The sequence below is a fragment of the Siniperca chuatsi genome, linkage group LG6, assembly GCF_020085105.1.
Source record: "Siniperca chuatsi isolate FFG_IHB_CAS linkage group LG6, ASM2008510v1, whole genome shotgun sequence".
Taxonomy (NCBI): domain Eukaryota; kingdom Metazoa; phylum Chordata; class Actinopteri; order Centrarchiformes; family Sinipercidae; genus Siniperca; species Siniperca chuatsi.
Genome location: NC_058047.1, coordinates 23,281,547 through 23,297,712, shown reverse-complemented (window position 1 = coordinate 23,297,712; position 16,166 = coordinate 23,281,547). Strand labels below are relative to the sequence as shown.

Below are 16,166 nucleotides of genomic sequence, written 5' to 3'. Positions count from 1 at the left end.
GGGAGGCTGGATGTGGGAGCGACGGGAGGTGGAGGGAGGGGCAGAGAGGTGGAGGGAGGGATGATGAGGAGGAGGCGGGGATCACTCAGGGATAACGAGGCAGCTGTAGTTACCTGTGAAAGCACAGTCCACATGCAAGTTAGAAATTCATAGGCAATACACAAAAAGTTACGAAAAGTTCGAGGTGCTGCGAAAACCCAAAGGAGACTGGTTGTTGCCGTGAGGCTGTACTCCTACTTGTGTTTTGAGCTAAATGCTAACATGCTGATGTTAAAGTCTAAAAAGTCCCTTTTTGTAGTAAAAAAATAAGGTAAACGTGTTTTTAAATGTATTGTTAATAGTTATTTATTATAAGGGTGAAAAAAAGGTCTTTGTAAATAAATATCAGAAAGGCTGGGCTGGAGGGGCGTGTCGGTGTCTGTTTGATTGACAGCAGCTGGCAGGCTGAGCCCCTGCAGGGGAAGAGAGACAAAGTAAACAAACCTGTGCTGTAGCCTTCGTGTTATGGGCAGACATCCTGTTAGAGGTATTGAAGAGTAAGGACCACACCGGCATCTAACTGGATCGAAGTGACATTTGCTGGTATGTTTACATGCTGTTAAATGTGCTGTAGCTGAGCAGCTAATTAGCTATCTAGCCTGCAAAGTGACATTAGCGGTGCACTTTTCCACTGTGAATGTTTGTTTGGTCGCTCGTTCAACAAGCTAAGGTGCAGGACAAGATGTATGTTCATCTTTCTAAGTCAGATAAGAAGGAAAACTAATACGGGTTGTTGTTCGAAGATTGTGGCTCTTCTGTTGTATAACGTTAGCAGGCAGCTGTCTGGCTCAGTGTGACCGTCTGCCTATGATTGAACACTGACGTTACTGCTTTATGGAAGATTTGATTGGCTGTATTGAAATAAGGTCTCCATCTACATAGACAAAAGCAAAAGAAGGGGGCACCATCATGAAACCAAATTTCTGTACCAAATTTCATGACAATCCATCCAATAGTTGATAGACTCAGTCAAAACCACAAATGTGAACCTCATTGTTGCGCTAAAAGGAAAAGTCAGGGAGTCAGTAGGATAAAACATCCATAAATGTCTGTACAAAATTTTGTCCCAATCCATCCAATACATGTTGAGATATTTCACAGGGTAACTGAAAACTTTGACCTGCTGGTGGTGCTAGAAGAAAAGTCACAGGGTCACCAAAGTCATTAGGGTTCATCCTCTGGGGCTACAAATGTCTGTACAAAATTTCATGGAAATCTATTGTAATAGTTATATATATATATATATATATATATATATATATATATATATGTATATATATTAGTCTGGCTCAAAGTGGTGGACAGACCGACAGACATTGCAATCCATAGATGGTAATAGTGTGGATTAAAAAAAAGTAATTGACTGGGGGTTAGGATTCCCCTCCTTCAATGTATCAAAACTTTATCTGATTGTAACTGATTGGATTACACTGAATAAAATGAAATGCTCCCAAAAGAGAAAATAAGCATCAGTGTCAGCAACTACTGGATAGTAAAGGAGGGTATAAATAGAGCAAACGAGAGATAACAAAAGACAACCAACAACCTGTGTAAGACGATATATAGAAATAAAACTGAGAAAAGCAGAACTTCATTTCAGCATTGGCAGGATATACATAACATCAGCAGCATCATTTGGAACCAAACGGAAAAATATACTTTCACATTTGGAGCAGGTGTTGTTTGTCACATATATGTGCAACAAATGATGATGGTGATTACGAGGCAGAGATTTTTGCAGAGAAACTGTAAAACTGCTTGTTGATAGCAAATTATTTGTACTGTGGTTTGGGATCTTTACCTCTCTGCCTTTCTGTCTGTCCCTGAATTCAGCTGTCTGATGGCTCCGCCTGTTAACTGGTTGACAGAGGAAGGAAATGTCTCCACCAAGATGACCATCTCTGTCTGTGGTTTGCTTTGATAGTCAGTCGAAACTCCTCCTGAGAGATACTATTATTCTCTGTCTCATGGCTTCTAAAATAAAAAGGCTGCGGAAAACAACAATGGCCTTCTGAGATACAGGCTGCATCATTTTAATTGGTGGAAATCTTAAAATCATAATTATTGTCACGTTCTCTCTTTTTATAAAGGATCACAGAAGAGCTGCACATCTAATTTTGGACATTCGACAGAATGAACATCATTATCTCCTCACTGCTGGGTGAGTGTCACAGATAAAACCTGATTAACTGACACACACCTGCCTCTTTTTTTAACTTTGAATGACTGCATTCAGACTGGCCTCTACTGGGAAAACTTTTAAAGTCTTTTTATTAAAAAAATCTTCTACTGGTGGAATAAAGTACTTTAGGAAGTGTCTGCGTTCAGCTGTCAGAGCAGTGCTGACTCAGACCCAAAGATGTACTCTCTTATTTGATGCAGATATCAGTATGGTATGCAGGGTTCTAGATTTTACTGGGCTGTTAGCCTGCAGCTGGGAGTTTCAGACAGTACTAAATTACAATGATGTGCACCAGCCAGAATCTAAATAATGGAAATGATTTGGACAAGGCTGCCAAATCATTGTGTTGGCTATTCCATCCTTGACAGCCGTGAGTTATGTTCAAAACTGTATGACTACAGTAGTAGTACTACGTTACACTACTGTGTGTGTGTGTGTGCATGGTGTCTAACAGGAAAATACAGCAAATGTGTGTGCATTCCTTCTGTTCCCATGGGGATGATAACCGTCTAAACAGTCTCATTAAGGAACAGGAAGCTCTCCTCTCTGTCAAACTGTGTGGCAGTACTATAACTATGTGTGTGTTATTTAAAGGATGTGTCTTGGATGGTTTGTGTCTTCATAGCAACGTCTCAGCAGAATTAGAGATTGTTGTTATGTCTTACAATCACAAGTTTGTTGGTGTTAGATGTATTAAATCTGCCTGTGGAGATTAACTTTTTTGAATTTTTACTTAATGTTGTCTTGGTTAAATAATCCAAAATCAGCAGTGGACCATAACTGACTATCTGGCGTGTCGTCATGTGGGAACAAACCATCTGAGCTGCTTGTGGTGTTCATTTTAATACATTTTACTCCTGATTGGCAGAGAAGACTAAACATACTGTACCCAAAATGCCACAGATGTGGCAGGAACAAGCTGTGGTAGTATATGAGGACATAAGGAGATGTGTGTGTGTGTGTGTGTTTTGAATGTGTTTGTGTGGAGTAATTTCTTTGTATTTCAGGTGTAGCCGCATTTGCTCTCCAAGTTGCTACATATAAAGGTACTGGCAAAGACAATAAATACAGACAGAGCATGCACCTGTCTCATACACACACACTTAATGTATATTTGACACAAGCCTGAACAACCACAGAACATAATGGAGTTTCTTCCTGCAGAGACTCCGAAGGTCAGTGTGTCTGTGTGGCCTCCGGGGTCAAACATCTACCTTGGTGAGTGCGTGTTGCTGCAGTGCACAGTAGAGTCAAACTCCAGTTTTGTGTGGAGCTACCGGTGGTTCAGGCACAAACCACACACTGCTCCAACCCCGAACCTGAGGCACCTGGTCTCCGGTGACAGCTACTCCATCACCGCGGTAATGAGGGAGGACGCGGGCAGGTACTGGTGCCAAGCCGAGCGGTGGGAGAGCAACATCACCTCTGTGGTGCTCCTCAGCCAGCCGGCCACGCTCAGTGTGTCAGGTGAGCAGCAGCAGCTGCAACCTCTGCAGCGAGGCATCAGGTTTCTACTATATGCACACGACAACACACAAGAGTGGAAAGGTTGTGTAGTCCAGGACTGACTTCTGATGCAGCGGCACATATCTGGACACAGCCACTGAAGTCATAATGTTAATCTATTCTATATCAGGGTTAATACCATTTCATAAGATATGTTGGCTAAGTATTGAATCCTAAAATGGAAATAACACTTACAGTATTACAACAACCTAAAAACAATCCATATCACAACCATTTCTTTTATAAAACTTAGCTTGTTGCACAGGACACACAAAAATGTGTTTTAGGCCAATTACCTTTAACAATATACCATGCATGCAGCCTATTTAAACAAGACTGAGAGTCTAGTCACGCTACTCTGTGAGACTGTACTTACTGTAGGCACAGTGTTGCTTTGAGCTAAATCCTAACATACTCACAGTGACAATGCTAACATGCTGATGCTAACCTGGTATAATGCACCAGGTTCCACATTCACCATCTTAGTTTAACATGTTAGCATGGTAATGTTTTCAGCTGAGGCTAATGGGAATGTCATTAGTTTTTTAGGTATTTGGTCATAAGCCAAAGAACTGGACAAATGGACATTTTGATCTGTAGATGGAAACTAAGGGGATCTCCAAAGTTATTACAATTTATCCTGAGGGTAACAGTAGTGTCTGTACCAGATTTCATGGCATCCATCCAACAGTTGGCTAGAAATGTGCATAAATATAATAATTTTGGCTGATTTTAAACCAGATGAATAACTTTAAATTTTTTTTTTTTTTTTTAAAAAAAGAAGATGTGTGGAATAAGAAAATGATTTGAGTTTCAGATGAGGGCATTACATCCTTTGCAATGAAATAGGTCAAGCAGTATTGTACAGTACATGATATCTCAGTATACAGTGTACAATCTCTCCTTCAGCCATCTCTGCTTTTCCAGTGTTGCTGCTGTTGAGTGAGTGTCAGAGTACAAGGTGCTCTTCATCTCTCATTCATTAAATACAGTTTTTGCGATAATATAAACATATACTATGTGATAACTGTAATGTATTTTATAGATATATCAGTTATGGTCCCATGTGACCTATTAGTCTACAGCCAGACATACAGAAGTACTAGTGCATTTGTGAACTGCTATGGTATGAAAACAACTGCATCTCTTGATTGTCTTCTTCTCACTCTCTTCTTCTGCTCCCTCTGTCCATCTCCCTCCTCCAGAGCTGCCTCCTCCCTCACTGACTCTGACTCCCAGCACTAGACAGCTCTTCAGAGGGGAGCGTTTCACTGTCCAGTGTCCGGTGTCTCTGACTAACTCCTCAGGCTGGATGCTGAAGCAGTTCTCTTGGGGCCGAGTGAGGAACAGACTCCGCTACACTGACCCGTGTTCACCACTAGGGGATGCTGTTAGCGCAGACAAGTCTGACAGGTGTGAGTTCACTGCCGTCAACGGGACCAGTGGACTGTACTGGTGTGAGGGCGCTGAGGGCCGCAGCAACGCAGTCAACATCACAGTAAGCTGTGAGTCTTGTGTAACAGTGATGTTAAAGACACTGGACAAACTGGGGGAGAAACCACAAAAGAAAGCAAAACATGGTCCAAACAGACTGACTGGAGTGTGTTGCTCCACAGTGTATCAACAATCACACACTGAGGGTTTAAATGTGTTGTGTGAGGGACTGTATTTAAAAGAAACGTAATAATAAGGAGTTACAGTAAAGCAATTTGACTGTTAACCATGTCTACTATCTTTGTCCCACAGATGGTACCATCATCTTGAAGACTCCTGCCCTCCCTGTATTTGAGGGCGATAAAGTGGTCTTGTATTGTCAGTACTGGGCAGGCAACCACAGTAAAACCACCTTCTTTAAAAACGGAGCAGAAATCATCACTAGCACTTCCTCCAGTTCAGACAGTGTAATAAAGATGACAATTGAGAATGTGGCACAGGAAGATGAAGGCTTCTACAAGTGTGCATCCCAGGACAGAAAGATGGAGAGTCTAGAGAGCTGGTTATCAGTGAGGCCTGACCGAGGTCAGCTGTGTGGCTTTATTGCATTTGATAATAATATTCATCATTCTGCTTGGTGTAATATAAGTCAAAGCAGATCAGTGAAAGATGTCAATTGTTTTGTCTTTTAGGCAACTTCACTTCAACAGATGGGACAGCAGCCTCCACTAGTGGTAAAATGATTTCGTATTGTTATTACATTCATTTACTAGTTTTGGAGGGAATATTCGAAGATAACAATAATTACTGTGTAAAGGTACCACTTTCTAATAAGTCATTCTTTAACAAGGGTTTAATAATTGATAAACCATTTATTAATCCTTAATTGTCTTATATGTGCCTATTGTGATATGCCTGCATGTCACTTACTGTATTTCCATGTGTGCAGGTCTTTACCTGCTACACGACACTACAGTCACTGACATGCCTAAAAAACAAAGTTTTTAGCCAAAGGTAACTCGGCTTTAGCACAGGGCTCTTTTCAGTTGTCAGCAGTCAGTTACTGACAACTAAAATGTTTAAACTGGTCACTGATATAGATTTGAATTTCCTCATACCTTTTGAGCATTTTATTACAGACTATATACAGTATAGCGCAAACATATACTTATATGTAACATGTATGTACATATATCCATACATTTTTTATTTAAAAAAAACCCCTCTGTGGTGTGGGACTGTCCTTTATAGCAAAATGTCCTCAGTATGCATGATGCAAAGACTACATAAATGAGAATCAAGAACATAAAAGGGCTGAAGCTGTTTTGATATCTTTTCAACTGTCTAAAAGGGTGTGTAGTTGAGGTTTAATACTGTGCGGCTATTTATTCTAGAGTAATGACATCTAAAGGGACAATTACGTTGCTTTTTTAAACTATAGTGTCCACTTTTTTTAGCTGATTATTATTATATTAGTCATATAAAATCAGCATCTATGAATCCTATGAATCAGATTGCTGTATGTCGTACTTAAAGGTTTCTTGGTGTGACTGCAGCTGTTACTGAGAAAGTAGACTATATGATGTGGCGCAATAGTGATGTAGTTTCTGGTACCCCTGTGTTACTGTCTGATCCTGAAACATTTAAAAATATATATTATTTCTTTTATCTTATCAGGCTCCTGGAAATGGATCATTGTTTCATGTGGAGTTGTACTTCTGTTCCTCATCCTTCTAAGTGTTTGGCTAGTTTGTCACTACAGGTCAGTCACACTATCTATTAGAAAATCTTCAGCCCACTTTACTTCTCACGACGAATCACAAGTCAAAAAGACTGCTGAGCAAATGCTTTACTGATTGTTGTATTTGTGTGAAGGTACCAGATGTTTTGCACACGTAGCTGTTGGCCAGTTTCCAAAGAGGATCTACCAGCAGTGGGTCTTCCTGTGACCAAGCAGGACGTGACAGAAATGCAGTGGGACCTGTCCTGGATGGAGATGTCCAATCTGTTGGATAAGCAGTTATATCCTGGCACTTAAAGGATCACTCTCACATGACGCATATAGAAAATACTACATGGAGTGAACCCTATGAGATAGTTCAGTCAGTTATAGTTATAAATAAGCTTCAAATCATGCAAGTCTCTCATATAAGTCGAGTCTTTTTAAATGTAAACTCTTACTTGAAAAATCCACATTAAAAATATTTGTGAAAAGCTGATTAACAGTTAGAATACTGAGGAAGGTTTGTCAACTGACCTACCATAGTTGTTATTTAACTTAACTTGTATTACCGTTTAATTTATCCATATTTAAACTGTTGTAAATTGTTTGGGGTGCTACTAACTCATCCTACCTTCATCCTACAAGATACTTTCCATCCTGAAAAAAATAAAGAAAATGGTAATCAGTTAGTAAGTAGCTGTGACTCACCTGTCCCACTGTTTAGGAAATGTAGTAAATATTTTATGACATCCATATTTTGAATATATGTTTTTATGTATTTGATTGTACCTAAAAGCCCCCCTGACATTTGCCAAAATGTTTCAAATCAATTTTCCGATCTTAATTCAGTTCTTGAAAGGATTTAAATTTACCGTACTGTCGTACTTCTTGATATCAATATTCCATTAAATATAGATGCCCCTCTCTTGCGAATAGAAAGTCATCTAGTTTTTTATAGGTTTTCAAGAATCAACTGAAAAAGCATCTAATTTACAGTGCCAAATAGCATTTTACTTTTGACTGTAAATTCCTTCTTTTTTGTTCCTTTTGACTGCTCTTGTTATTTTTGTTTGCTTTGTCTTGTTGTCTGATGTTTATGATTATACTTGATAGAATTGTTTTGTAGATATTTTAGAGACGCATAACAACCATAAAGAAACACAAACGAGTACAAAGTGACACAAAACAACTACAAACAGACAAAACATGTACAAAGACACAAAACGACTATAAAAATAACAAACAAAATGACTACGCAGCCGAGGCGCTTGTAGTTGTCTTGTGTGTCTTTCAGTCTGAGGGTCTTGCTCCTATGTTGGGGGGGCCTTTGACATGTCTGTGCCCAGGGGCCCATTGTCTCATAATCCGTCCATGGTCACTCCCCAATCTCTGTGCTGACCTTGGTATCCTTTTGGGGAGTGACGAAGTCAGAGCCTAGACATCAAACATCAACTCTGTACATATTCTGCATGCACATAATAGTCTGTTCCACTTGAGTTGGCAGTATGAATGACATCTCACAATCCACGGGATGCTAATCTAGGCTCTGGATATAATTGATGTAATTTCTTATAGAGCATTATGTATCTGTCAGGATAATTATGATGGCATGATGCACTGCATGACTCATCTTTACATTACTGTAAAATAAATACATATGCACACCACATGCAGTATGTCTTTGGTTTTGATTTAATTCATACCAAAGTGCTACCAAGCATTTTATTTACAGTTTCTTGCCTTGAGGGCTGAAAAGGAACCTGATTAGAGTGGATTTTTTTCACTTTTTTTTCATTACGGTAAGCAGCAAATTTGAGATAAAAACAAATGCACTAATTTCTGATCATGTTCTAAAGCTTGTCTGTGTCAGTGAGCACATTTCTTTATCTATGAGGACTTCACTGGAATGACTCTTGAGCAGTAAGTCAGTGTGCAGAGACAAGCATGGGCGACAAAGAACAATCACAAGATCATCCAGCACCATCTAAATTATGAGTGCAGACACAGTCAGTCTGCCAAAATCATGTAGGATAATGTGTTACGGATTTAAGGAGAATTTTTGGTCCCAGTTCCCAAAAGATATGCTCTGGCACAGGGAGGTGACAGGGCTCTGGCTAGGACAGAGATTAAAATTAATACAAGCTGAAGAAAAATCTGCTGCCCTCTGCAAAAACATCACTAAAGAGGCCCAGTCAGAGTTCCTACAAAGGTCAGACAACAAAGGTTTTGAAAGCCTCTTCTCTAGACTTTAGTTATTCATTGTAATTGATGTGTTCACATGTTCAAACAAGCTCTCAGCAATTACACGACATGAGTAAAACCAGTTAGGCCACATTGTCAGACCGCCGTGCTGCAGTTTGCTTTGCTGTGTCACTGCAAACAGTCAAGGCTGTGCGGACTGGCTGACTGAGGACCTGTTTTCTTAAAATATTTTTACCTGAGGATAGACTTCATCCACTGACCTCTGCAGAACTCTCGGGGGTGTTCAGTTGAAAAGAGAAGAAGAAAGAAAAAAGATGGAAAACAATCTTGGTGAGTTAATCAAGTAGTGACGCTAAAGATAAATGGGTAGCTGCATAGTTTAACCTGCTTTGAGATGCAATAACTTAAAGCTTAAATACTTAATTAGTGACAAGGATTTGATATGTTGTATAACTTTACATTTTTCTAAATGCAACAACTACAAAAAAACGCAAAACTGTTGAGAGCCAAAATAACTATAAAGAGACAAAAAAACTAATTACAGAGACACAAAAACAACAAAATAAAACGCTTACGTGGCTGTGTTGTTTCTACATTTGTGTGCACTCCACCCCATCATACAAGTCTTAATTTTCTCTAGTCACTCATTGTTTTTTCCGTTTCAGTTGCATTTTATTTTTTAATCACAAATCACACAGCACAAGTGACAACATGAGGTGATGAGTCATTCTCAGCTGATGTTGTTGATCTTTTCTCCTTGAAGCCTCTTTTCATTTAAAAATGATTTGTTTTGGTTCAGGGTCATTCTAAAAATATTTCACTTGTTTGGTTTTGTCTCACCTTCCTGTTATTCGTCAGACTCCGTCTCCCAAATAAAAAGGATTAATAAAGTCAAAAATAACTAAATCCCCCAAAGAACAACACAAGCAGAAGTTTACCAGAGCATTCCTCTTCTATCAGTCATCTTAAGCAGCAGAGACACCTGGTGTTTCTATGCCAGTTTGATCATAACAAAAGGCATTATCATCAAGCCAAAGAAGCTGTTTCACAAAGTTATTGAAAACATGACATTTTGGTAAAACTGTCATTCTCTATTTCTTCACATGTGGTCCAAAAAGTGACTGAGACTGTCAAGTTTTCCTTTGTCTTCCAGAGGAGGAAGAGAGCATCACCCTGTCGGAGGTCAGACTCATCCTGATTGGTGGGAGATGGGCTGGCAAGAGCTCCTCTGGCAACACCATACTGAGAAAGGAAAGGTTTGAGTGCGGTCGAACCAGAACAGGACGGAAAAGAGACGGAGGAGGGCAGGAACAAAGACAACAAATGCAAACACTCATTCCAGGTGAATGTGGCAGTAGGTGCACTCAAACAAACACTTCTTTTATATATATATACACATATATACATATATACATATATACACATATATACATATATACATATATATACATATATATGCACATATATATACATATATATATACATATATACATATATACATATATATACATATATATGCACATATATATACATATATATATACATATATACATATATACATATATATACATATATATGCACATATATATACATATATATATACATATATACATATATATACATATTTTTATACATATATACACATATTTTTTTATATATATATACATATATATATATATATATATATATATATATATATATATATATATATATATATAAACTTCGCCCTTCACCCTCCGCGGGTGGTCTCGTCCCCTTCGAGCTCGGGTCCTCTACCAGAGGCCTGGGAGCTTGAGGGTTCTGCGCAGTATCTTTGCTGTTCCCAGTACTGCACTCTGGACTGAGATGTCTGGTGTTCTTCCAGGGATCTGCTGTAGCCACTCCTCCAGTTTGGGGGTCACTGCTCCGAGTGCTCCGATGACCACGCGCACCACTGTCGCCTTCACCTTCCAGGCCTTCTCCAGCTCTTCTCTGAGCCCTTGGTATTTCTCTAGTTTCTCATGTTCCTTTTTCCTGATGTTGCCATCACTTGGTATTGCCACGTCAACCACAACGGCTTTCCTCTGCTGATTTGGGATAATGGTATGAAATCACTCCACTGTCCTTTAGTATTGTGTTTTCAGGATGTGATTTTTCACCCTGCAATGACTTGTTGTTTTCTTCTCAGATTCCAGAAATAGATTACAGGAGCTGAGGAAAGTGATGCTTGGTCAGAAGACATTTGGAAAGAGTGCAACAGGAAATAACCTCCTGCGTAAAGAAGTGTCCGCCACCTGTCAGAATAAGCACTGTCAGGTGGGGGAGGGCGAAGTTGCTGGCAGATTGATCACAGTGATCGACACCCTGGGCTGGTGGAAGGAGCCCTCCCGCTGCACTGAAGAGATGGACAAAGAAATTGTCCGAGGTCTGTCGTTGAGCCCATTAGAGGTTCATGCTGTTCTGCTGGTTGTCCCCTTGGACCTGACGTTCAGAGAAGCTCGGCAGGTCGCCCTAGAGGAACACATGAACCTCCTTGATGCCAGCGTCTGGAAACACACCATGGTTCTGTTCACATACGGAGACAAACTAGCAGATAAATCCACACATTGAAAGGGAGTATAGCGCTCTATGCTGGTTGGTAGACAAGTGTGAGAACAAATACCACACTGTGAACAATATGAAGAAAACTGATATGAGTCAGGTTACTGAACTGTTTGAGAAGATAGAGGAAATGGTGGCAGGGGACAGCGGCCAGCTCTTCTGCTCTGACATGAATGACACCCACCTGAGAATTAATGAGAAGTTCAGGAGGAGGTGCATGTGCTAAAGCAACGACTGGAGGAGACATGCAGGAGGAGAGAGCTGGAGCTGATGATGGGCTTCAAGGAAACTCCCCGAGCTGCAAGCTGAGATCAGGGGAAGCGTGAAAAGCACTAAATCCAAGTCACTGAGTGAGTATTAAGCTGTGATGGGGATGATTTGTTTTGTTCCATTATAATATAAATATTCAGTTGTTTTAATCTTTTGTTTTTATTATCAGTTGTTAGTTGGTGACATGACCAAAATCAAAGCCAAAGGTTTTGGTCAGAGGAAGAAAGATGGAAAGGAGAAGGAGGAAACCATCAATGCAAAAATCAACCAGGAAATTGACAAGCTGGATAAGGACATAATGAGATCCACAGATGTTCTTCGGAGCAGCAAAGAGTTCTTGCTTCCAAGCTGTAAGTTAAAAAGGTATTATAATTTCTAGCACTCACAATAGTACTGAGTATGAAGTCACAGTCAGTTTTTGTGTAATTTACAGTGTAAGGAGAAATCCCAGCACCATCTATCGCTGGGTCTTTATCAGACAGGAAAACATTAACCAGCCATTTTTATAAAGTTCTACAGTGGCTGTCCGCACTTCAGATCGGCACTAATGTCGGCCGGCCCCCATAACTTCTCTCAGACGTCAGGATACAGATCTGTGCTACCACACGACGACGACTTGGACTGTGACTTTGACATAGAAGCTGATATTCCTGAATGAATAGTCTCAATAGGCGGATGTAATAGAAAATGCATTTTAGCAATGCAGAACTTGCACACAGGGAATTTTTAATGGTCTAAGAAAAGGGAAGGCCTACGTTAAACATCATTCCTGCAAAAGAGCACTTGTGCTAAGCCAAAGTGTACTAATAAAGGTTAGACAGCCAGACAGCCAGATAGACAGATAGATAGATAGATAGATAGATAGATAGATAGATAGATAGCATAATATAACGGAAAACCAAGTTTATTCACTGTCACAAGTGTTGATTCAGTTCTGTGGTAATTTGGGGGCTGTAGTTAGAAGTGTTCTTCTTTTGCGGGGTTCTTATTAGCTACACCTTATAATATAACATTTCAATCATTAAACTGTACTAGATTTCCCATTCTTTTTAGGTGATTTATATATCCCTGTCTTCACAACAATACATTAATTACACAATATGTTGTCTTTATACAGTACCAAACATGTTCTTTGATGCGATAGCCAATTGCAATGGACAAAGGTGTCTCAGTCTGACTTGTATAGAGACTTTTTGCTGTAATGCAGTTTTATTTTATTTGCCTGAGAAAGTAATTCAAGGTGAAGGGAAGGCAATCTGAAAACTGTCTCACCGGATTTGTATTCATGTGGAAGCTACAGAATGTCCCCACCGAGCTGATAAAATTCAGCATGTAATGTAATTTGTTTCTCCATTTTGAAGAGGAAAGATTAAATCTGCAATTGAATGTCACAGTGTACTTGGAATTTTCCACTAAATGAATAAAACAAATGAGGTTATGGAGTAGAATGGTTGCGTACAGTATTTATTTACATTCAGAAATGAAAATATCAGTTGAGTATGTCATGTAACTTTATTAGATGGGTCCTGCTTCTTCTACTTCTGTTACAGCAATAATAAATAATGTTTTTATTATTATGAATGAATTGAATTGCAATTACACTTTGCATAAATTATCATCATTATCATAAATTGTAAACTGGACAGTAACAAAAGAAAAAAATGTTTTAGGCGGCTCTTTATTAAAAAGCTTTTTATTTCAAAAGTCACTGGTGCCTGGATACTGCAGTTATTATTAAACTTGAATCTTCTGACAGGGAAGCTGCCTTTTTGTCTTGATTGTAAATGTATCTTTTCCAAATGGCATTTCCCCAATATGTTGCCTGTATCTGACATCTGTCAGAAGAGGGTGTGTATGTCCTAAAGTTAAGGATATCAACTTAGCCGACAACTTAGTCGACAATTAAACAGAAGACGGATTTATGTTGTGCCCCTGAAAGCATCTTCTCATGTCAGTGATTTCTTCCTCTTACAAATACATAAATTATTCATTTCTAGGCCTAGACTTTAGAGTAAACATTTCAAAGTTTTGACAGGGTTCCCACTCTTAAAGATAATTTTCCAGGACTTTTCCAGGACATTTTCAATGATGATCTAGCTGGTATGACAGACAGGGATCGTGCCATACACTAATGTGTTCCTCTCTGTGGAAATCTGATTTAAAAGACGTGCAGTCTATAGGTAGAGGACAAGTGTTATAGAAACATTTCAGTATACGGGCATTACCTTTAGATGTTTTAATGTCACTACTTTTACTACTATCTACTCTTACTGTTGTTGTTTTTTTATTTCTTGCCTTGTTTTAATGCGCTGTTTTAATTATTGGTATTTTTTATATTTTTTATTGTATTCCTTCATATTTTGTTTCTTTTGAAAAGCCCTTTGTGCTCTATGCTTGGCAAGTGCTATGTAAATAAAATGTATCATTATCATCATTATTAATTTATAACCTGAACCTCTTTTTCTTCTGAATTATATTAACCATTGCTGCCTGAACACCAATAACTGAATAGCTTGAACATCAATAACACAAAAAGTAGCCCACCATTTTGCTTACTGACTTCCTATTCATTGTTATCCAACTCTCTCAACAATGCCGAACATGCATTTGAAACCATTGCTCCTAGCCAGTGTTCAATCACAAACCTTAAACCTTAGCAGGCAAAAAAAGCTTGCCAGCACGTCAACTTTAGCAACTGAACCAAACATGCTAACCAGTTTAACATTATTCAGCCATTTAAAAGAAGCTTAGCAACGTTTATCTATAAAGCTAATATAAACTACCCCAGTTATCAGCCAGCAGTGACTAATATTTACATTTGAAGGATAATGTAACTGACATTATTCTGAGTTTCTCCACTTAAGTTGTAATGTCATCCAATATGCATGTGCTGCCATGTGACGTGACTTGGGGGTTTGTTGACAGCGTTTCCACAACATAACCGAGAGCAGCCTATTCAAAATACTCTAGTTCACAAACTATCATTTGAACGTTATGATCCTGAACATAACTTAGCTCTTTCAGATGGCAATGTTATCCGTTTTGGAGAGCTCTGATAGACAGCCTAGTAGTTCATTCTCAGCTAAAGGAAAAATTATTTTCCAGGACAAAACAAGATTTTCGAGGACATTTTACTTTTTCTCTCATTTTCCATGTATTTTCCATGACTGGAAAATTGGTCAACTGTTTTCCAGGTTTTCCAGGACTTGTGGGAACCCCGTTTGTATTTTTTGGTGAACTAAAGCACAGCCGATACTGATATGGATAATTAAGAGTTTAATATATATGTGTATATATATATATATATATATATATATATATATATATATATATATAAAAACTTCGTCCTTCACCCTCCGTGGGTGGTCTCGTCCTTCGAGCTCAGGTCCTCTACCAGAGGCCTGGGAGCTTGAGGGTTCTGCGCAGTATCTTTGCAGTTCCCAGTACTGCACTTTTCTGGACCGAGATGTCTGGTGTTCTTCCAGGGATCTGCTGTAGCCACTCCTCCAGTTTGGGGGTCACTGCCCCGAGTGCTCCGATGACCACGGGCACCACTGTCGCATATATATATATATATATATATATATATAAATCAGCCGATTTTTGTTTTTTAACAGACATAACATAAAGACACATTTTTGATAAGATCTTTTCAATTGATCAACATGCAGTGAGCAGTATGTTTTACAGTAAAAATAAATATTTGGCAGTGCTGATCTGTGAACAAACATTGTAATGAGAATGACTGTTGACTGACTGTTGAAACTACCTCAAATATATGTTTGGCATTTCTTTACTGCAATATTTTTGTTATATAACAAAAAATATTATCAGCCGATATACCACATATCTGCGGTATATCGGCGGACATATTGGCCTGTATCGATCTAGCTCTATGAGCACATAAACACATGGAGCTCTACTGCATTTAGTGAGTAAAGTCGGTATTTTCAAACATCATATTTGCAATAATCTTAGGTAAATTGCCACACATTTTCTATTCATTAGGTAAATCCTTAGATTAAAATATTTGAGCAAACAATGATTTAAATTAATAAATTAATAATTTGCATGTGTATGTATGTACCACATCTCCATAGTTTTCAGAGAAAAATCGTGTACATCATAACATAGTTAACTGGAAGAAAAGTTTCTTCAACTTCAACAAGTTTAATTTTATGTTACTCTTACTGATCTTCTTTAACGGATGTGTGTCTCATTTCCATCTTT

General features: G+C 38.8%; 1 protein-coding gene and 1 long non-coding RNA gene across 6 annotated transcripts; both read left to right on the top strand.

The window, feature by feature from the left end:
* Positions 1-357: 357 nt before the first annotated feature.
* On the top strand, positions 358-8,542 carry LOC122877189 (sialoadhesin-like). 2 transcript variants are annotated; one of them, XM_044198343.1, is made up of 10 exons: positions 358-582; positions 1,873-1,942; positions 2,130-2,200; positions 3,229-3,267; positions 3,386-3,688; positions 4,933-5,232; positions 5,474-5,746; positions 5,854-5,895; positions 6,839-6,923; positions 7,037-8,542. In XM_044198343.1, exons 3-10 carry the CDS (start codon positions 2,173-2,175, stop codon positions 7,197-7,199), a joined length of 1,233 nt encoding a protein of 410 aa, XP_044054278.1. In that variant the 5' UTR covers positions 358-582; positions 1,873-1,942; positions 2,130-2,172; the 3' UTR covers positions 7,200-8,542. The 2 variants fall into 2 exon arrangements, with proteins under 2 accessions (XP_044054278.1, XP_044054277.1); XM_044198342.1 differs by having other exon boundaries at positions 1,873-1,962.
* A 703-nt stretch (positions 8,543-9,245) lies between these two features.
* Positions 9,246-13,696, top strand: LOC122877188. 4 transcript variants are annotated; one of them, XR_006378205.1, is made up of 5 exons: positions 9,246-9,416; positions 10,240-10,428; positions 10,951-11,168; positions 11,254-12,016; positions 12,106-13,696. It is a non-coding gene; the product is annotated as an uncharacterized LOC122877188 (long non-coding RNA). The 4 variants fall into 4 exon arrangements; XR_006378203.1 differs by having other exon boundaries at positions 10,240-10,440; XR_006378206.1 differs by having other exon boundaries at positions 10,205-10,428.
* The last annotated feature ends 2,470 nt before the right edge of the window (positions 13,697-16,166 follow it).

What these genes read in the sequence shown, in the direction of transcription:
- LOC122877189 (XM_044198343.1), top strand. Translation starts at nt 2,173, where the DNA reads ATGAACATCATTATCTCCTCACTGCTGG. An exon ending in CATTATCTCCTCACTGCTGG is followed by an intron (nt 2,201 to 3,228) that starts GTGAGTGTCACA and finishes TTTGTATTTCAG; the next exon opens with GTGTAGCCGCATTTGCTCTC. An exon ending in AGTCAACATCACAGTAAGCT is followed by an intron (nt 5,233 to 5,473) that starts GTGAGTCTTGTG and finishes TTTGTCCCACAG; the next exon opens with ATGGTACCATCATCTTGAAG.